General features: G+C 35.2%; 1 protein-coding gene across 1 annotated transcript in view; it reads left to right on the forward strand.

The window, feature by feature from the left end:
• Nucleotides 1–23,959, forward strand: part of per (period) — a 173,909-nt gene that overhangs the window by 41,317 nt on the left and 108,633 nt on the right. The window contains exons 3-9 of the mRNA XM_068367075.1: nt 11,044–11,149; nt 15,089–15,163; nt 16,570–16,754; nt 19,900–20,046; nt 20,585–20,670; nt 22,151–22,352; nt 22,488–22,694. Of these exons, the coding sequence (XP_068223176.1) occupies nt 11,044–11,149; nt 15,089–15,163; nt 16,570–16,754; nt 19,900–20,046; nt 20,585–20,670; nt 22,151–22,352; nt 22,488–22,694 (1,008 nt within the window). The remainder of the gene's footprint in view (nt 1–11,043; nt 11,150–15,088; nt 15,164–16,569; nt 16,755–19,899; nt 20,047–20,584; nt 20,671–22,150; nt 22,353–22,487; nt 22,695–23,959) is intronic.

Here is a 23,959-nt window from a genome sequence, read left to right on the forward strand (position 1 = left end):
TTGACCCTAACCTTTGACCTTAACACGTATTAATTGGCGTGGATTTTCATACACTCAAATATGAACCATGTTTGAAGTTTCTGTGACAATGATGTCCAAACTTATGACTAATTACGTGAATTGGCCATTTTGCTTAACCATGACCTTGACCTTTAACCTAGACCTTCCAAAATTTAAACATTTCCAGCTTTTTACGTAACAGTTAATCTATGCAAGTTTCAATACTCAACTATTAAAATTGTGGCCAGGAAGCTGTTCACAAACACACACACACACTCGCACAAACAAGGGGTAAAACATAACCTCCTTCCAACTTCGTTGGCCGAGGTAGTAAGAATCCTTCATCTAAAGGCTGGGAAAGAGTTCCCTTGGTCCAGATCTTAACAAGGAAAGTAGGGAAGTAAAGTATGTCATAACATTGATTGATATGGTCGATTACCTCATTCATTTGAGAGGAAAGAGTTATTTATGTCACGTCAGAGATTTTGCATCGACGAATGTTGGCTGCAATCAAGATGCAGAGAGCACGAATGCTGGCTGCAATCAAGATACAGAGAGCACGAATGTTGGCTGTAATCAAGATATAAGAGCACGAATGCTTGCTGTAATCAAGATAGAGAGCACGAATGCTGGCTGTAATATACAGAGAGCACGAATGCTGGCTGCAATCAAGATACAGAGAGCACGAATGTTGGCTGTAATCAAGATATAAGAGCACGAATGCTTGCTGTAATCAAGATAGAGAGCACGAATGCTGGCTGTAATATACAGAGAGCACGAATGCTGGCTGCAATCAAGATACAGAGAGCACGAATGTTGGCTGTAATCAAGATATAAGAGCACGAATGCTTGCTGTAATCAAGATAGAGAGCACGAATGCTGGCTGTAATATACAGAGAGCACGAATGCTGGCTGCAATCAAGATACAGAGAGCACGAATGTTGGCTGTAATTAAGATAGAGAGCACGAATGCTGGCTGTAATCAAGATACAGAGAGCATGGATGCTGGCTGCAATCAAGATGCAGAGAGCACGAATGCTGGCTGCAATCAAGATGCAGAGAGCAGTAATGCTGGCTGTAATCAAGATGCAGAGAGCATGGATGCTGGCTGCAATCAAGATGCAGAGAGCAGTAATGCTGGCTGTAATCAAGATACAGAGAGCATGGATGCTGGCTGCAATCAAGATGCAGAGAGCAGTAATGCTGGCTGTAATCAAGATGCAGAGAGCACGAATGCTGGCTGCAATCAAGATGCAGAGAGCAGTAATGCTGGCTGTAATCAAGATACAGAGAGCATGGATGCTGGCTGTAATCAAGATGCAGAGAGCAGTAATGCTGGCTGTAATCAAGATACAGAGAGCATGGATGCTGGCTGCAATCAAGATGCAGAGAGCACGAATGCTGGCTGCAATCAAGATGCAGAGAGCAGTAATGCTGGCTGTAATCAAGATGCAGAGAGCATGGATGCTGGCTGCAATCAAGATGCAGAGAGCACGAATGCTGGCTGCAATCAAGATGCAGAGAGCAGTAATGCTGGCTGTAATCAAGATGCAGAGAGCATGGATGCTGGCTGCAATCAAGATGCAGAGAGCACGAATGCTGGCTGCAATCAAGATGCAGAGAGCAGTAATGCTGGCTGTAATCAAGATACAGAGAGCATGGATGCTGGCTGCAATCAAGATGCAGAGAGCACGAATGCTGGCTGCAATCAAGATGCAGAGAGCAGTAATGCTGGCTGTAATCAAGATGCAGAGAGCATGGATGCTGGCTGCAATCAAGATGCAGAGAGCAGTAATGCTGGCTGTAATCAAGATACAGAGAGCATGGATGCTGGCTGTAATCAAGATGCAGAGAGCACGAATGCTGGCTGTAATCAAGATACAGAGAGCACGAAGGCGGGCTGTAATCAAGATACAGAGAGCACGAAGGCGGGCTGTAATCAAGATACAGAGAGCACGAAGGCGGGCTGTAATCAAGATACAGAGAGCGTAATCTTTTTGTATTTTGGCTATAATATTTTGAGCGTAATCTTATTGTATTTTGGCCATAATATTTTGAATGCTGGCTGTAATCAAAATACAGAGGGTAACCTTTTCCTATCTAGGCTATAGGTTTACTTTTCGGTGAGCTTTCAAGAAAAAGGGATTTTTATTTTCTTGAATCTGGGGTGGCCGATGCGGCAACATCCCTGACTGGTGAACGCCAGATTGGGGTTTGAGTCTTGCTCAGACTCGTTAGTTTCTTTGGTCGCCGCAACCTCACCATCCCAGTGAGCTAAGGAGGGGGGAGGTTTGGGGGAGCCTATAGGTCTATCCGCCGAGCCATCAGCAGCCATTGCCTGGCCCTCCTTGGACCTAGCCATCCTTGTGAGCTAAGGTTGGGGGGTTTGAGGGAGCCTACAGGTCTATCTGCTGAGTCATCAGCAGCCATTGCCTGGCCCTCCTTGGTCCTAGCCATCCTTGTGAGCTAAGGTTGGGGGGTTTGGGGGAGCCTATAGATCTATCTGCTGAGTCATCAGCAGCCATTGCCTGGCCCTCCTTGGACCTAGCCATCCTTGTGAGCTAAGGTTGGGGGGTTTGGGGGATTTACAGGTCTATCTGCTGAGTCATCAGCAGCCATTGCCTGGCCCTCCTTGGTCCTAGCCATCCTTGTGAGCTAAGGTTGGGGGGTGTCGGGGATTTACATATCTATCTGCTGAGTCATCAGCAGCCATTGCCTGGCCCTCCTTGGTCCTAGCTTGGGTGGAGAGGGGGCTTGGGCACTGATCATATGCATATATGGCCAGTCTCTAGGGGCATTGTCCTGCTTGATAGAGCAATGTCACTGTCCCTTGCCCCTGCCATTCATGAGCGGCTTTAAAACCTTTCAATAGATTCATGATTTGTCCTTGCTACTTGCTAACAATTTCGTCAATATAAAGAAAGACAGAATTTTTTGGTGTATGGTTGATTTATCAAAAAAAAAAAAAAAAAAAAAGTTTAACTTCATAATGGTAGATTTGCTGTACAATAGTTAACTGATAGTAAGAAATAGTTAATTGATAGTATGAAATAGTTAATTGATAGTAAGAAATAGTTAATTGATAGTATGAAATAGTTAATTGATAATATGAAATAGTTAATTGATAGTAAGAAATAGTTAATTAATAGTATGAAATAGTTAATTGATAATATGAAATAGTTAATTGATAGTATGAAATAGTTAATTGATAGTAAGAATAAGTAGGACAAGAAAAAAAATCAATATCGGAATGAGGACAATATACAAATTTGGGTCATTTGCTAACGATTCTTCTCTGTCGCCGAAGGGAAATCCTTCGAAAGTAGGTCGACATTTCATTACTTCGCTGCGACGACAGTGCTCCTCCTGGAAATATTGTTTGTGCAGCTTTTTTCCCATCTTCAATGCTTTTGTTTATTTTTGGTTATGATGTGAAATGTTTGAATTGATTTTATGAAGGTTTTTTTTTTCTTTTTTTTTTTAATCTTGTGGTTAGAAAATGACCTGAAATGGAAATAAAAATTTTGGCTCTATGACGACAGTACTCCTCTTGGAAATATTGTTTGTGCAGCTTTTTTTTCATCTTGAATGCTTATGTTTATTTGTGGTAATGATGTGAAATGTTTAAATTAATTTTATGAAGGATCTTTTCTAATCTTGTGGTTAGAAAATGACCTGGAATTAGAAATAAAAATGTTGGCTCTGTGACGACAGTACTCCTTTTGGAAATATTATTTGTACATTTTTTTTTTTTCATCTTGAATGCTTTTGTGTGTTTTTCGTAATGATGTGAAATGTTTGAAATAATTTTATGAAAGATCATTTTTAATCTTGTGGTTAGAAAATGACCTGGAATTAGAAATAAAAATGTTGGCTGGCTTTTCAATTGGTTTAGACAATAGGGATTATGTTTGAATATTGCTATTTTTAGTTGCTATTGCACTCAATGTTCTTTTGTTATTGATGCTTAACAATATGCCACTAATTACTCTCTCTCTCTCTCTCTCTCTCTCTCTCTCTCTCTCTCTCTCTCTCTCTCTCTCTCGTACACAAATATCATCATCATCGCCGCCTTCATAATCTTCATCCGTTAACAGTTCACTGCAGAACAAAGGCCTCAGACATGTCCGTCCACTTTCGTCTGTTTATGGTCTTTCTATGCCAGTCCAAGCCCGCAAACTTTCTTAGTTCGTCAATCCATCGTTCTCTCTCTCTCTCTCTCTCTCTCTCTCTCTCTCTCTCTCTCTCTCTCTCTCTCTCTCTCTCTATATATATATATATATATATATATATATAGATATATATATGTAAATATAAGCTCTTGGACTTATAGCATCCTGCTTTTCCAACTAGGGTTGTAGCTTAGCTTTTAGTAATAATAATAATAATAATAATGTTGATAATCATCATCATCATCATCATCATCATCTTGGGCTTATAGCATCCTGCTTTTCCAACTAGGGTTGTAGCTTAGCTTCTAGTAATCATCATCATCATCATCATCATTTCCTTTCCTTTCCTCACTGGGCTATTTTTCCCTGTTGGAGCCCGTGGGCTTATAGCAGCCTCCTTTTCCAACTAGGGTTGTAGCTTAGCTTTTAATAATAATAATAATTAATAATAATAATAATAATAATAATAAAACATTGAACAGTCAATAGACAACACGCAATCACTACCCGGCTAAGCTTCTAGAGCCGCTTTGTCTTCATCATTAAAAGCTTTCAATTGCTCTGAATCGATATAATCTTCTACGCCATGCGTTGTTAACGCCGTCCTCATTCTAGCATGTAGCTGTTTCCCTTTATTCACATATTGAAATATAAACTGTTTCAGCAATTACTCTTTGAATTCGCTTCAATTTCAACGGAACAATGGTCTTTGATACATGTTCTTATTCCTCTTCTTACCATTACACACATACACATACACACACACACACACACACACACACATATATATATATATATATATATATATATATATATATATATATATATATATATATCTACGTTTAACCGCGCTCCGCAAGGCACTTGAAGGGTTGCAAGACCCAGGCCTACATGGCTGAGAACTATGAAGCGTGGAGGAGGTGATGAATGGACAAGATAGAGACGACTGGCGAAATCCAACCGAGGCCCTTTACATCAATAGGTGTAGGAGGAGATAATGATGATTATATATATATATATATATATATATATATATATATATATATATATATATATGTATATATATATAATATATATATATATATATATATATATATATATATATATATATATATATATATTTATAGTGAGAAAAAGAGTGGGGATGTTGAAATTGGCTCTTTGTGGATCAATCTGCTATTTCTGGACCAATGATTGGAGATCATATGTCAGATATACCTTACGCTTAACAACACAGATTATTACCAGTTGTTGCAGTCTATAAGTGTACATATTGAGAGAGAGAGAGAGAGAGAGAGAGAGAGAGAGAGAGAGAGAGCAATGTGTGTTATGGTGAATATGGTCGACATTTATATTTTTGCGAGCTGGATTTTCTTGTGATCTCGATTGATCAAGTTATCTGACTTTAAGTGGACTGATGCTGTTTGATAAACGATGAAAATGAAGGCGTGAAGAATGAAAAGGGTATGAAGAGTGAAAATGAGGGCACTAGGAATGAAAATGAAGCCACTAGGAATGAAAATGAAGGCAGGAAGAATGAAAATGGCGTGAAGAATGGAAATGAAGGCATGAAGAATGAATATGAGGGTGTGAAGAATGAAAATGAAGGCATGAAGAATGAATATGAGGGTGTGAAGAATGAAAATAAAGGCATGAAGAATGGAAATGAAGGCATGAAGAATGAAAGTGAAGGCTTGAACACTGAAAATTTAAGGCATGAAGAATGAACATGAAGGTATGAAGAATGAAAATGAAGGCTTGAACACTGAAAATTTAAGGCATGAAGAATGAAAATGAAGGCATGAAGAATGAAAATGAAGGCTTGAACACTGAAAATTTAAGGCATGAAGAATGAAGAATGAAAATGAAGGCTTGAACACTGAAATTTTAAGGCATGAAGAATGAAAATGAAGGCATGAAGAATGAAAATGAAGGCTTGAACACTGAAAATTTAAGGCATGAAGAATGAAAATGAAGGCACTAGGAATGAAAATGAAGGCATGAAGAATGAAAATGAAGGCTTGAACACTGGAAATTTAAGGCATGAAGAATGAAAATGAAGGCATGAAGAATGAAAATGAAGGCTTGAAGAATGAAAATGAAGGCTTGAACACTGAAAATTTAAGGCATGAAGAATGAAAATGAAGGCACTAGGAATGAAAATGAAGGCATGAAGAATGAAAATGAAGGCTTGAACACTGAAAATTTAAGGCATGAAGAATGAAAATGAAGGCACTAGGAATGAAAATGAAGGCACTAGGAATGAAAATGAAGGCTTGAACACTGAAAATTTAAGGCATGAAGAATGAAAATGAAGGCATGAAGAATGAAAATGAAGGCTTGAACACTGAAAATTTAAGGCATGAAGAATGAAAATGAAGGCACTAGGAATGAAAATGAAGGCATGAAGAATGAAAATGAAGGGTTGAACACTGAAAATTTAAGGCATGAAGAATGAAAATGAAGGCACTAGGAATGAAAATGAAGGCATGAAGAATGAAAATGAAGGCTTGAACACTGAAAATTTAAGGCATGAAGAATGAAAATGAAGGCACTAGGAATGAAAATGTAGGCACTAGGAATGAAAATGAAGGCTTGAACACTGAAAATTTAAGGCATGAAGAATGAAAATGAAGGCATGAAGAATGAAAATAAAGGCACTAGGAATGAAAATGAAGGCTTGAACACTGAAAATTTAAGGCATGAAGAATGAAAATGAAGGCACTAGGAATGAAAATGAAGGCTTGAACACTGAAAATTTAAGGCATGAAGAATGAAAATGAAGGCATGAAGAATGAAAATGAAGGCTTGAACACTGAAAATTTAAGGCATGAAGAATGAAAATGAAGGCATGAAGAATGAAAATGAAGGCTTGAACACTGAAAATTTAAGGCATGAAGAATGAAAATGAAGGCACTAGGAATGAATGTGAAGGCATGAAGAATGAAAATGAAGGCTTGAACACTGAAAATTTAAGGCATGAAGAATGAAAATGAAGGCACTAGGAATGAAAATGAAGAATGAAAATGAAGGCTTGAACACTGGAAATTTAAGGCATGAAGAATGAAAATGAAGGCATGAAGAATGAAAATGAAGGCTTGAAGAATGAAAATGAAGGCTTGAACACTGAAAATTTAAGGCATGAAGAATGAAAATGAAGGCACTAGGAATGAAAATGAAGGCATGAAGAATGAAAATGAAGGCTTGAACACTGAAAATTTAAGGCATGAAGAATGAAAATGAAGGCACTAGGAATGAAAATGAAGGCACTAGGAATGAAAATGAAGGCTTGAACACTGAAAATTTAAGGCATGAAGAATGAAAATGAAGGCACTAGGAATGAAAATGAAGGCTTGAAGAATGAAAATGAAGGCTTGAACACTGAAAATTTAAGGCATGAAGAATGAAAATGAAGGCACTAGGAATGAAAATGAAGGCACTAGGAATGAAAATGAAGGCTTGAACACTGGAAATTTAAGGCATGAAGAATGAAAATGAAGGCATGAAGAATGAAAATGAAGGCATGAAGAATGAAAATGAAGGCTTGAACACTGAAAATTTAAGGCATGAAGAATGAAAATGAAGGCACTAGGAATGAAAATGAAGGCATGAAGAATGAAAATGAAGGCTTGAACACTGAAAATTTAAGGCATGAAGAATGAAAATGAAGGCACTAGGAATGAAAATGAAGGCACTAGGAATGAAAATGAAGGCTTGAACACTGAAAATTTAAGGCATGAAGAATGAAAATGAAGGCACTAGGAATGAAAATGAAGGCACTAGGAATGAAAATGAAGGCTTGAACACTGAAAATTTAAGGCATGAAGAATGAAAATGAAGGCACTAGGAATGAAAATGAAGGCACTAGGAATGAAAATGAAGGCACTAGGAATGAAAATGAAGGCTTGAACACTGAAAATTTAAGGCATGAAGAATGAAAATGAAGGCATGAAGAATGAAAATGAAGGCACTAGGAATGAAAATGAAGGCTTGAACACTGAAAATTTAAGGCATGAAGAATGAAAATGAAGGCATGAAGAATGAAAATGAAGGCTTGAACACTGAAAATTTAAGGCATGAAGAATGAAAATGAAGGCACTAGGAATGAAAATGAAGGCATGAAGAATGAAAATGAAGGCTTGAACACTGAAAATTTAAGGCATGAAGAATGAAAATGAAGGCACTAGGAATGAAAATGAAGGCATGAAGAATGAAAATGAAGGCTTGAACACTGAAAATTTAAGGCATGAAGAATGAAAATGAAGGCACTAGGAATGAAAATGAAGGCATGAAGAATAAAAATGAAGGCTTGAACACTGAAAATTTAAGGCATGAAGAATGAAAATGAAGGCACTAGGAATGAAAATGAAGGCACTAGGAATGAAAATGAAGGCTTGAACACTGAAAATTTAAGGCATGAAGAATGAAAATGAAGGCATGAAGAATGAAAATAAAGGCACTAGGAATAAAAATGAAGGCATGAAGAATGAAAATGAAGGCTGGAACACTGAAAATTTAAGGCATGAAGAATGAAAATGAATGCACGAAGAATGAAAATGAAGGCATGAAGAATGAAAAGGGTGTGAAGAAAGAAAATAAAGGCGTTAGTGATACACCCAAGGGCACTCGCTAGCTCTCACGTTTTCTCGAACAAATGCGAGAATATTCGAGATTCTTGGCAGACGCCGAACGAACATGTAAGGCTGGCTACAACACGTGCGGTTTAAAACCGTGCGGCAAGATATCCGCATGCGGTTGTTTCTAGTGCGATAAAGGAAGATAAATGAATAATTAATTGAATAAGTAATTAAATAAATAATTAAGTAAATGATTAAATAAGTAATTAAATAAATGAATAAATAATTAAATAAGTAAGTAAGTACATAGATAGATAAGTAATTAAATAAATGAATAAATAAGTAATTCAATTAATGAATGAATAAGTAATTAATTAAATGAATAAATAAGTAAAGAAATGATTAAATAAATGAATAAATAAATAATTCATAAAATTAATTAATCAATAATTAAATAAATAGATAATTAAATAGATAATTAAATAAAGGAATAATTAAATGGATAAATAGATAAATAAAGGAATAATTAAATGAATAATTAAATAAATAAATAGATTAATAATTAATTAATCAAGTAATTCAAACCGATTGTTTGAAGCGGTTACAAGTAACAGATTCTCCTCACGTGTTATTTTTATTTATTTATTTAGAAATTTAATTGAATTTAATTTATTGTTAAGGCATTGCGTGGCAGAATGTTTCAAGAATAAGGCTTATGACTCTCTCTCTCTCTCTCTCTCTCTCTCTCTCTCTCTCTCTCTCTTTTTTTTTTTTTTGCTAACATGTTATTTTCGCCGTGCAAATAATTGATTTATTATTTCGCCAAAAATAATTTCGCATACTTTATAGTCTAGTGATTGATAATAACCTAGTGATTTTTTTATGCTTGATGATGTTTCTTTGGTCGCTTCAACCTCACCATCCTTGTTAGTTAATGATTGGGGTTTTGGGGGAGCCTATAGTTCTAACTTCTGAGTTATTGGCAGCTATTGCCTGGCCCTTCTGGGTCCTAGCTGGGGTGGAAAGGGGGCTTGGACGCTGATCATATGTATATATGGTCAGTCTCTAGGGCATTGTCCTGCTCGATAGGGCAATGTCACTGTCCCTTCCCCCTGCCATTCATGAGCGGCCTTTAAACCTATAAAGGTATTTGCAATAATTAAACATCTTTACTAATAAGAACTATCACAGTGTTTCAAAATGCAATGCTGACTGATTTGAATTTCGGACTGATTAACAACTGACTGACTCAGTGACAGACAGACTAACTGATTGACTGACTGACTGACAGACTAACTGACTGACTGACTGGACTGACAGACTAACTGACTGACTGACTGACTGACTGACAGACAGACTAACTGATTGACTGTCTGACAGACTTACTGACTGACTGACTGACTGGACTGACTGACTGACTGACTTGAATTTCTGACTGATTAACTGACTAACTGACTGACTGATCGACTGACTGATCGACTGATTGACTGACTGGCTTGACTTACTCACTGACTGACTGACAGACAGACGAATTACTGACGGACAGACTAACTGACTGACAGATTAACTGACTGACAGATTAACTGACTGACAGACTAACTGATCTTCGCTTCCTGGAATCAATGACACAATGCATTATCCAGACGGGAATGAACTCCTGGAATGGGAATGCATTCCTGGAATGAAGGGGATTTTTGTAATAAGGAAATAACATGTGAAGGAACATTTCAGGGTTTAGAATAATCATCTATATTTAAACCTATAAATCAAAGAGGAATTTATATTTACCATGGCAATTACGCCAATGGACTTCGCACACAAAGCTGAAATGTTAGAATATTCCAGCGTAGAATGTTGCGTAATTAACCTTACTGCTTTAACTTGGTCTATAGAATTCAGTTAATTTCAGTCTATAGAATTCAGAATTCAGTTAATTTTAGTCTATAGAATTCAGAATGCGGTAGTCTATAGAATTCAGAATTCAGTAGTCTATAGAATTCAGAATTCAGTAGTCTATAGAATTCAGAATTCAGTTAATTTTAGTTTATAGAATTCAGAATTCTAGTCTATAGAATTCAGAATTCAGTTAATTTTAGTTTATAGAATTCAGAATTCTAGTCTATAGAATTCAGAATTCAGTTAATTTTAGTCTATAGAATTCAGTTAATTTTAGTCTTTAGAATTCAGAATTCAGTTAATTTTAGTCTTTAGAATTCAGAATTCAGTTAATTTTAGTCTATAGAATTCAGTTAATTTTAGCTCAGTCGAATTCAATTCCTTCTTCTCTATTCCAGTTGGAACCATGGAAGAGCAGGCGATGGACGACGCCAAGAATCCTGGCCAGCAGGAATCAGCTTATGGGTCTCTGGAATCGTCCTCACAAGGCCAGTCACAAAAAAGGCGAGTCCCATTTAAAGGTTAAAGGTGTCTGGTTTCAGTTCCAGTTCCATGAGAATAGATGCTCACCAGAACGTCAGCCGGGCAAGCCCAACCCCCCACTGTGGTGCCCTACCACAGTTGTAGCCTCCCCAGTAAACAGCTTAAACTCACGGCCCTGGGCGGGGATCGATCTCTGGCGTCCTGGCATCGATGGTCATTGACTTAGGTGTAATATATTATAAATAATTAAAAGTAAATTAATATTAAAACAATAAAAGCGAAGATGTCCTTTTAATTGCTAATCACAAAAGAGGTAAGTCCCATTTCTGATAGATTGGGTGGTTTTGTGTTTTCTGGCGTCCTGGCATCGAAGGTCATTGACTTATGTGTCATATGTTATAAATAAATAATAAAAGGAAGTTAAAATTAAAACTATAAAAACAAAGATGTCCTTATAAAAGCTAATCATAAAAAGGGTAAGTCCCATTTCTGATTGATTGAGTGGTTTTGAGTTTTCTGGCGTCCTGGCATCAAAGGACGTTGACTTGGGTGTCATATGTTATAAATAATAAATAAAAGGAAATTAAGATTAAAACTATAAAAGTGAAGATATCCTTATAAAAGCTAAATAGCGGTCAGAAGAACATTTAGTCATTTTCAACGGGTTAGATTCTCGAAATTAGTTATTTTGTCAGAGTGTAGAGTTCAAGGACTATACTCAATTTTTTTTAATGAGGCGCATTTGTACCGACTCACAGCCGTGCCCTTTTAGCTTGGAAAAGTTTCCTGCTATCTGATTGGTTAGAATTATCTCGTCCAACCAATCAGCGATCAGGAAACTTTTCCTTGCGAAAAGGGCACAGCCGCAACTCGATGCAAATCTGCCTCACTAAAAAGAATTGACTATAGTAATGCTATAGCCTTCTCATATTTTCATCTCCAGGGTTAGCTTTGATTATTTCTAGATGGACACAGTAATAGCCAAAGGTTTTGCTACATTTTTATGCTACGTTTGGTATTATTATTACTATTATTGTTAATAGCTAGACTACAACCCTAGTTGGAAAATCAGAATGCTATAAGCCCAAGGGCTCCAACAGGGAAAATAGCCCAGTGAGGAAAGAAAAATAGGAAATAAACTAACTACAGGAGAAGTAATGAACAGTTAAAGTTAAATATTTTTAGAACACTAACAATTTTAGAATAAATCTTTCTTATATAAACTATACAAACTTAAAAAAAACAAGAGGAAGATAAATAAGATAAAATATTGGACCCGAGTGTATCCTCAAGCAAGAGAACTCTAACCCAAGACAGTGGAAGACCATGATACAGAGGTATGGCACTACCCAAGACTAGAGAACAATGGTTTGATTTTGGAGGGCCCTCCTAGAAGAATTGCTTCGCAGTCTAGTTAAATTCCTTATTGTAGGTTGTATTGGTTCGATCACACTCGGCTACTTGCCGAGTCTACCAGGAGCCATCACCTGACTCTCCTTGGTTACATCGTGGGTGGTGAAGAGAAACTTCAAACTTATGTGCCGATCATACGTCTCCAGGCTCTTTGAAAAGACCTTTCCCAAGGGGCTCTTTTAACCATTAAACTTTTATGTTAGTTTTGTTAAGATTTGCCAGATCCAGTAACATTACTCCTTTTTTGGAAGTAATGTGTGGATGTTAAATATAAATAAAAAAAAAATGTTTATACAGTTAAGATATTTAGTTGGCTGAATGTATGTGAGGTTAGAAGAATTGAAAAAGTGAGGTTTGTGGTGGCGTGGTGGTAGCGTCCTTGTCTGGTGAACGCCAGACGGGTTCAAGGCCCGCTCAAAAACTCGTTAGTTCATTTGATCGCTGCAGCCTCATCATCCTTGTGAGCTAACGTTGGGAGGTTTGGATGAGCCTATAGGTGTATCTACCGACTCATCAGCAGCTATTGCCTGGCACTCATTGTTCCTAGCTTGGGTGGAGAGGGTGCTTGGGCGCTGATCATATGTACTGTATATATGGTCAACCTCCAGGGCATTGTCCTGCTTGATAGGGCAATGTCAGTGTCCCTTGCCTTTGCCATTCATGAGCGGCCTTTAAACCTTCAAGTGTATATTTGGTAAAAAGTCAGTATAAGGGAAAGTAGAAATCAACGTTTTGAAAGATCGTGATTGTTTCGTTTTTCCTAGTTGGTTTAAAGGTTTAAAGGACGCTCATGATTGTCAGAGGCAAGGGACTGTGACATTATGCCCTAGAGACTGACCATATTATATATGATCAGCGCCCAAACCCCTCTCCACCCAAGCTATGACCAAGGAGGGCCAGGCAATGGCTGCTGATGACTCAGCAGATAAACCTACAGGCTTCCCCTTCCATCCTTAGCTCACAAGGATAGTGAGGTTGCAGCGACCAAATGAACTAACGAATTTTTGAGCGGGCCTTGAACCACAGTCCGGCGTTCACCAGACAAGGAAGCTACCACCAGGCCACCACAAACCTCACTTTTTCAATTTTTTTAACATCACATACACTAAGCCAACTAAATATCTTAACTGCTTCAACATTTTAATTTATATCTAACATTCACACATTACTTCCATAAAGGAGTGCTGGCTAAACCAGTCAGGGACGTTACCACATCGGCCACCACAACCCAAATACAATGAGGTATAAGTATGCCAGTGACAGTTTTTCCTGTCTGATATCACGGGTAAATTGATGAAATACTGCATATAGAAATCAAGAGTGGGAGGACTTTTTGTATGCATTAACATAGTTATTAATAGCGGAACCCATGATATTTTCAATACTATTTATCTTGTTCCTAACCTATACATGTTTGAATAAAATGTCCTGAGATTAATTTTATAATCTAGGTTATGGAAATTGATAGAACACTATTTTTTGTCTAATATTTAAAAAAAGAGTCAGGTGCTAAAGACAAAAGTTGGTAAACTATATAAGATGTGCTTTGGTTAACTAATCAAAGTCTAATTTGAATTTGTAAAAGTATACCATGAAATGATTTCCGTTTTCTTTAAAGCATGAATTCGTAAGAATATACCATGAAATCATTTCCGTTTTCTTTAAAGCTTGAATTTGTAAGAGTATACCATGAAATTATTTCCGTTTTCTTTAAAGCGTGACAAAATAAATGAATAACACACATGCTATCATATTAATAGATATATAAGAAAAGGGTCCCTGCCATAAAACTCGTCTAGCACATTCCATTCAAACTTATCAGGAATATTCACTGTTGCAACAAAGAGTTCAAGTCTCTTCAATGAGTTTTTTAATAGTAAGTACTGGAATTTCCCTCTTTTAATATACAGAAGTTACATTTAATTAAAATGTAATCAGGACTATCAATGGGGCAGGTATTGGTTTGCATATAAAGATCAGAATGTTGCTTTGAAAAGGAAAATATGTCCCAGGAGAAGGTTAGTGAGATGTTTAATTTATTATTATTATTATTATTATTATTATTATTATTATTATTAAAGGTTGGTGTAATGTATAATTTTATTATTATTATTATTATTGTTATTATTATTATTATTATTATTATTATTATTTGTTACAGTAATGTATAATTTATTATTATTATTATTATTATTATTATTATTATTATTATTATTAATAATAATAAAGGTTAGTGTAATGTATAATTTTATTGTTATTATTATTATTATTATTATTATTATTATTATTATTATTATTATTATTTAATTATTATTACTAAATGTTAATTTAATGTATAATTTTATGATTTTTATAATTTTTATTTATGTTAGAGTAATGTATAATTTATTATTATTATTACTGTATTATTATTATTAAAGGTTAGTGTAATGTATATTATTATTATTATTATTATTAAAGGTTAATGTTATATTATTATTATTATTATTATTATTATTATTATTATTATTATTATTAAATATGTTTTTTTTTTTCTTTTCTTTGCAGTAGTTACAGCGGAAGCAAAAGCCTGAACAGTGGCTCAAGTCATAGTAGCGGATTTGGCGATCATGCTGATTATAGGTGAGTATATCAATTATTATTATTATTATTATTATTATTATTATTATTATTATTATTATTATTATTATTATTATTATTATTATTAGCTAAGCTACAACCCTAGTTGGGAAAGCAAGAGTTTTGTGATAGATACAGAATCAGTAAGTAGGTTTCTTATAATGATGGCGTCGTTCCTTCAAATGGTCTCGTTCTTTAGAGTGATATGAAAAGGACCTGTGACAAATTCAGGTTGTTCTTTGCCCACCTGACATATATATATATATATATATAGAGAGAGAGAGAGAGAGAGAGAGAGAGAGAGAGAGATCTAGCTTAATTTTTTTTCTATATGGACTAGCCATATCCTGGTGAGAGTGGGTTACCCTGAGAGGTATACTCAGAAACCACAATCTCCCACAAATTGTCGAAACTGCCGTGTTGTATTTGAAAAAGGGGAGGGATGGAAAGGGTTGAATCTGTATGTGTGTGAGTGCTCGCTTGTTTCTTATATATTTAGCCGTTATTTTTGACGGGTCGTTTACACTAGTAGTGTAACATTAATTGGAATTAAATATACAAATGTACTTTTTTCAAAGAGTAACGAGTATATATGATTTCTGTCCAACGATTGATTTAAATGAACCACATTCTCAGTATAACTGCCCACGACTTTTTACATTCATCATCGCTGTAAATCACTCAGACAAGAGCTTACATAACAGTGGCAGTAAATAATGTGTTTGTGGTTCCCCTTCTAACATTTGTAAGATTTGAATGGAGGGGATATTTGTATTAAGGGTAAAGCCCCGGAAACAAGGGTATAATCAACTTTGACCTTCCCGTGACCTATCACGAATATCCCCCATTCACGTTGCAATCCAATGTGACCATCACCAAATTTCATGGGGGATTGCCCATTATATAATCCATGAGGAAGGACTTTGCTACAATTATTATTATTATTATTATTATTATTATTATTATTATTATTATTATTATTATTATTATTGTTGTTATCATTATTATTATTAGCTAAGCTACAGCCCTAATTGGAAACATAGGATTCTACAAGCCCAAGGGCTCCAACAAGGAAAAATATCCCAGTGAGGAAAGAAAATAGATAAATTGCAAGAGAAGTACCGTAATTAACAATTAAAATAAAATATTTAAAAAACTGCAACATCATCAAAATAGATCTTTCATATATATATATATATATATAGAATAGGAGAGCCTAAAAGTGTACCTGCTGAATCATTAGCACCCATTGCCTGGCCCGCCCCGGTCCAAGCTTGGATGAATACATATATATATATATATATATATATAGTCTCCATAAATGTTGTAATATTTTTTATTTTTGTCGTTATTTTATGTCAATTCAAATATCTCCCTGTATGTGGTTAATGACAATAATGCTTTTTCAGCGAAAACAGAATACCAAATACTGAAATTAAGCACAAGGATCATAAGAAAAGGAAAACTAAAGAAAAGGTGGAGAAGCCGCAACCGAAGGAGAAGACGGAGAAAGTAACGGAGGAAGTAAAAGCCGAGAAGGATGTGCCTGTCGTGGAAGAAATTGGGCCTAGATTAATTCCTGAACCGCCACCTAGTGAGTATAATACTACAAGTCTCTTGTCTTTGCACCGCCACCTATACTCAATTTTTTTTTAATGAGACGCATTTGCACCGACTCGCAGGGGTGCCCTTTTAGCTCGGAAAAGTTTCATGATATCTGATTGGTTAGAATTATCTTGTCCAACCAATCAGCGATCAGGAAACTTTTCCGAGCTAAAAGGGCACCCTTGCGAGTTGATGCAAATCTGCCTCACTAAAAAGAATTGACTATAGTGAGTATACTAACGCTTGCTTGTATATTACCTGGCCATTTGAGCCTAGCACAGGCTCTTGCAACTCTGCACCCGGTAGCGTGTATAATACAGCAAGTCTCCTGTTTGTATGCGTCTGTCAGTCAGAATTTTCGTAGTAAATGATCTTGCAAGTTTTCGTATTTTTTATGATTGAAGTTAGAATTTCTTATACTGTATTTGTCTCTTATTATTTATTTATTTTTTTTTTTTACATATTATAGACCTAATGTAATGAATATTGTTTAAAAATGAACTAGGAATTATTTTTCTATATAAATAGCAAACACCAGAATAACATTTGCCTCGGTGTTCAGTTAAAAATTGGACAGCTAACTATTTGATAGGTTTCTATATTAGCAAAATAATTATCAGCAATGGATGAGACCTGGTGTAACCTTCCTTTGTTAAACAGAATGTCTTCCCATATCCTTTCAAATATCATGAATCTTGGAAGAGACCAGTTTTGAGTGAAGAAATTTAAAAAAACCCAGTTCTCTGTAGATGAAGCTGCAATTTGACTCTTGATTCCTTCCGTTCACCAATGATTCTTGAAGAAATTTAAGGATTGAAGGATTCAAAGATTTCATCAACGAAATATAAGTTAGAACGCAGCTCTATATATTGACGTGTGAGGCCTTTGTCCTGCAGTGGACAAGAAACAGCTGTATTTGTTGTTTTTTCTCCATTTCAATGTCTTTTTCTTTCTCCTTCATTATCAACTTATTTTCTTTGTCTTACGGTACCATTTACATATCTTATTCTTTCTCCTTCATTACGATAACCATGTTTTCATTCTGCTTAATTAATATTTCCAAACCTTTTTACTTTCTCCATCATTATTATTTCGTTATCTTCTTTGTCTTTCGTTACCATTTTCTTCCACCTTCTTTCTCCTTCAGGAGCTTATGGCAATCCTTTTGAGTCTGTGTTTATAAATAGATTAGGAATCAATCCTTTGCCTATATGTTGGAAAGTGGGACACTCATTGCACTTTCAGTTGAATAGGAGGGAACTCATTGCCTCTCTCTGTTAGTTTATGCTTCTTCCACTCATTTTTGAGGTTCTTGTTTAAATGTATATGTTCATGACATCTAGTAATGTCTGATTAATAGTTACTAGTGGAACCCATGTAAATTACCCGATATGATATTTTCAATACTAATTATCTTGTTCCTAACCTATACATGTTTGAATAAAATGTCTCAAGATTAATTTTATAACCTAGGTTATGGAAATTGATAGAACTCAATTTTTTGTCTAATATTTAAAAAAAAAAAATCAGGTGCTAAAGACAAAATTTGGAAGACTATATAAGATGTGCTTTGGTTAAGTAATCAAAGTCTAATGTGAATTTGTAAGAGTATACCATGAAATTATTTCCGTTTTCTTTAAAGCATGAATTTGTAAGAGTATACCATGAAATTATTTCTGTTTTCTTTAAAGCGTGACACACAAAATGAATAACACACACGCTATTGTATTAATATATAGATTATAGTTATTATTACTAGCTAAACTGTAACCCTTGTTGGAAAATCAAAATTCTACAAGTCCAATGGCCCTAACAGGGAAAACAACCCAGTATGGAGAGAATACGGAAAAGTAAAGAATAAACTGAAGAAAATATACTAGAAAATATTCATAGATATCAAGATAGGTAGAAATGTTACAGAGATAAGAAATATATAAACGATAAAGCAAGACTTTTGTCAACCTGTTTAACAGAGAAGAATTTGCACCAAGCTCCACCGATTCAAATATTTGATCGGAAGATCATTCCGTAATTTAGTCACAGCCACAATAAAAATTCTAGAATACTGTCTAGTATTGAGCATTATTAATAAAAAAAAAAAAACAATAGTATTAGAATTATCTGCATATCTCATTTTACGTGGTGGATGCTATATTCTGGGATGATCTGAATATAATGAGTGGTCAGAATTATGAAAAATATTATATTAGTGATAAGGGATTTAATGGAATATCTTCTGAAGCCCAGAGAAAATGATACTGCACAGCACTGTACTCGCAACATGTCTATATAAATGGACAAGGATTTCCATGTACTGATTTTATTATGAAGAGCATATATCATTCATTATAAGGTATCGAATGTTAGGAAAGGGCCGTGTTAAGTAGAAAGTTATAAGGGTTTTAATTTGTTTTGTGATGAAACATGAAACATACATAAGAGAAATTTCAGTCAATCAGTATATTTACTGCATTGTGTGTTAGTTTTTTCATGGTTTCCATAGAAATGTAAAAGCAATGTAAGTTATTTCAAATTTAAAACTGAAGTATGGTGTAACATTATGGTAGTATGGCAGCATGAATTCCGTAGCGGCTTGCTATGTCTCCATAGGTTTTGAAATGTATGAGACACTTGTCTATTCACCAGACCAATTTGGAGAATATATTTCAATTCTGGCATTTTGATGTTAGTCAAATGAAGTTTAACCCTTTTACCATCAAAGGACGTTCTGGTACGTTTCACAAAACTCATCCCTTTGCCCCCATAGACGTACTGGTATGTCCTTGCAAAAAATAGCTATTTACAATTTTTTGCATATTTTTTTATAACTATGAAAAACTTCGGGCATTTTCCAAAAGAATGAGACCAACCTGACCTCTCTATGACGAAAATTAAGACTGTTGGAGCAATTTAAAAAATATATATATATTGCAAAATGTGCTTGAAAAAAAAAAATGCCTGGGGGTTAAGGGTTGGAAAGTTCCAAATAGCCTGGGGGTAAAAGGATTAACTTGTGATCTTTAGTAAAATGAAGTTTAATATATGACATGAAATAAATTGTCCTCATTGGAGCTGGCACAAATGAAATGTTTTGTAGATGTATTCTTCAAATAACACTCTTTTTATTTTTTCAGATGTGATTCGTGAAGCCGAGAAAGCTCCCCCAGAATTTCCTTGTCACAACAATGAGACCGAAGAGCCCATTTTTGAACAACCCACACTTGTTTATACTCAAGCGCTCCATTATATTCGTAAAATCAAAGAACGCTCTGTTGAACAAGGTAAGATTTTGTGTCTATGATTAAAAAACTACTCCACATAATTTAGGAAGCCTTTGATAATTGAGGAAGTTTTGTGTTATCTTGCTACCACATATTTTTGTAATACTTTAAAAATCAGATAGCTGAAATTTTGCTGAAGTAACAGCTTGAAATTATTCAATTGTATATATATGCATATACGTAAATGTATTTATATATATGTATATGTAAATTGTATATATAAAATATATATAAATATATATATATATATATATATGTGTGTGTATATATATATATATATATATACTGTGTATATATATATATATATATATATTAATAATTTAGGTTTACCTTTGTAAAAAATTTGTTGTTTAAGAAATTTGTGTAACCCATAAAATACATTGAAATTAATTTCATGATAAAATATTTGAGTTGATTATTTTGAATTTTTTTTATTTTTAAGCAAGGTGAACTTATATTTTTTGTTTAAAGTTGTTATAGTATCCATATTTTGCCATTTATGTTAACGAAAAAAGTTCTAATTCGTTTTACTTTACAGGTATACCATTGACTAGTCCAGAGCTACGGAAGTTGCCCACAGACAATAGTGAATTTGCAGCCTTTTTGAAAAGCATTAAGACTACGGTAAGTTTTTGTCTTGGCCCCTATAGATTTACATAATTTATATTTATATTTTTCACTATGTTTGATTATTCAAATCTCACCATTTCCATTTTAGAAATAATTGAAAGGAAGAGCATTTGATCTACAATTATAAGAATATTTTCTTAACCCTTTTACCCCCAGGCTCTTTGGAAATTTCCAACCCTTAACCCCCAAGGGGTTATTTTTTCCTAGCACATTTTGCAGTATATTTTTTTTAAATTGCTCTAACAGCCTTAACTTTTGTCATAGAGAGGTCAGGTTGGTCTCATTCTCTTGGAAAATGCCTGAATTTTTTCAAAAAATTATCAAAAATATGAAAAAATTAATTTTTATAGCAGTTTTTTGCAAGGACGTTCCGGTACGTCCATGGGGGTAAAGGGATGGGTTTTGTGAAACGTACCAGTACGTCCTTTGGGGGTAAAAGGGTTAATATATAGAATTTTATTTAGTAGTACCAGAGAGAGATTTTGGAAAGAAACAGAAATTTTGAACTTGATTCAGTGATATAGATTACATCGTAAAAAAATGCGGTTCAACATTTCGTACTTGGTTGGGTAGGTGTTACCAGTCTTGTTCATATTTCTAGTAGAGACTTAAAGAAGTATTTAAAATTAAATACAGCAAACTTACATCATACATAAATGAATAATAGAGCATCATATTCTTTCATTGTGTAATAGGCATGACTGCAAGGCTCTGGTACAAATTTTAAATATATGATACTTTATAGAAAACCACTTATGAAAGATAAAAATCTTGTGTGTATACAGTAAGGACATATAAGGATAGATGACAAAGTAACTTTGTTACTTGAGCTATGAAAATATTTTACGGTCATTTTTGACATTTCATAGTGTATCTCATGTGGCATTAAGTAGGCTCACAGATTCTCCCACTCTAGCCGTTCACACAGCTCAGCTTGCTCCACATACATAAATATCCGAGGGATTTTATTGTTCAGCGTCACATGTTTGACTGGTCTCAAAATAAGGCTTAGAGAAATCTTTTTCTATCTGAACATTCACCAGTGTCAACAAAGAGTTCTGCTCATGTACAACAGGCTACAAACAGAGCATGTCAGCAGGATTTGTAATCCTAATTGCCGACATTTTAGTGTTTCTGAGGAACAAGAAATTCCTTTCAGTCATTGTGAAGTGCTACTGCTTGTCCTTGAGCCAGGTTTTCAAACTGAATGGACTTTATATCCCTTCTTCATGTGAACTTTCTGCTTGGTGGTTTTTCATCTAATCCATTTCAAGTCTTTTGACAAATCTTCAGTTTACAGTATCTGTTAGTGGCTTCCAATATCACGAGCGTTATACTAACTACTTGTGCATTAGACAATTCTTCAAATCTTATTTCTGAAATTGTGTTAATTTTTAAGACATACACACATTCCATTGTGTATGTTAAATGAAGTAACATTAAATAACTAATTATTTTTTTATTTTATTTGCAGGTGGGTTTCACTGCAGCCATCAGTGTTCAGGATGGAACAGTACTCCACGTATCTCCGTCTATTACAGACGTTTTAGGATTCCCAAAGGACATGCTTATCGGTCAATCTTTCATAGACTTTGTATATCCGAGAGACTCTATAAACTTGTCGTCTAAGATTATTCACGGAATGAATCCAACTTTTGGAGTGGAAACAATTAAAGGTAAGCATAGTAAGATTAAATCAGGGCAAAGGCTCAGGATCAAATATCAGTATAATAATGAAATTTACTTAGGATCTCTCTTTGCAGAAACCATATGGTGAAAGAAATATGATAGTATATACATTATTTTTGCAGATTCGTCAGGAACATCCTTCTTTTGTCGTATGCGAATGTATCATGGTTTGCGGAGTACAGGATTTGGTGTGCGTAATAAACATACAAATTATAAACCTTGTAAAATGACGCTGAAATTACATGACCCATCTGATGGCGAAGGCTCAAGTTCTGGTGGACGTAACATTCTCATGGCTAGCGTTGTTCCAATTGAAAGTGCATATAAAGGTGAGTGAGCACACAACTTACATTTGGGCTCTCGTGTTAGATGTACATCATACATATACCAAGGCACTTCCCCCAATTTTGGGGGGTAGCCAACATCAACAAATGAAACATAAACAAAAAGGGGACCTCTACTCTCTACGTTCCTCCAGCCTAACAAGGGACTCAACCGAGTTCAGCTGGTACTGCTAGGGTGCCACAGCCCACCCTCCCACATTATCCACCACAGATGAAGCTTCATAATGCTGAATCCCCTACTGCTGCTACCTCCGCGGTCATCTAGGGCATCGGAGGCAGCATATAAAATGTGAATTTAACTGTTTTTTACTGTATTGTATATGAAGTTTCTTTTGTTGTGAAAAACGGGGGAGAGTGGGGTGTGGCTCCCTAGCAGTACCAGCCAATTTTCAACATTAAACTTACCCGATAATCATGTAGCTGTCAACTCTGTTGCCCGACAGAATTCTATGGAGGGATACGCCAGCTATCACAATACTAGAAGGGGGTGTTCTTACCAGCGCCACCTGTGGCCAGGTACTCAAGTACTTCTTGTTGACACCTCCTCAATTATTCCTCTGTCGTGCTTCTGACAAGACGTTCTGGGATACGCTTATGTTCTTGGAGTATTTTCACGACTTTGGTGAAGTATTTCTCTTTGATTTCGGCTGTCGCTTTACTGGAAACTTCTATTTTAGCTTAGTTAGCTTTTGGAATAATTTGATTAATTTTGGTGACGAAGAGAGTATGAACTCTCGTTCACCTTTCAATGGCCGACCCTTCCCTTAGACGGAAGTGTTGGTGTCTAAGAGAGTATAGACTCTCTTTCTTAATTTTGCTTAACAAAAGTTATAGATTTATTTTATATCTCTCCGCCTCTTATAGGCCTCTTCGATTAACTTCCTTTTATTATAAACTTATTAAAATTAATTTTTATATTTGTTTATATTCGACCTTCCTAATAGTAGGCGGTCTTTTCTTGGTACCGAAGTTAATTATCGTGAGCCCGTCATTTCGGTTTTACCTGTTAACATATTATGCTATTTTAAGGTCTTTGAAAGAATTTCTTTGATAGTCTCGTACTTTTTCAAAGTTGAACTAACGTTTTGTTTGTCTCGGCAGTTGTTGACGTTCAGAACGTTTCAACTTGCACTCTATCGTTACGATAGAGAAAGAATGTTCACGGTTTCACATTGCAGTAAGAGTAACCGTGTCTAGCGTTTTGTTCATTCTTTCTTAACTTAATGGTTTTGATCCTAATAAGGAACTTT

Source organism: Palaemon carinicauda, chromosome 45 (assembly GCF_036898095.1).
Source record: "Palaemon carinicauda isolate YSFRI2023 chromosome 45, ASM3689809v2, whole genome shotgun sequence".
NCBI lineage: Eukaryota > Metazoa > Arthropoda > Malacostraca > Decapoda > Palaemonidae > Palaemon > Palaemon carinicauda.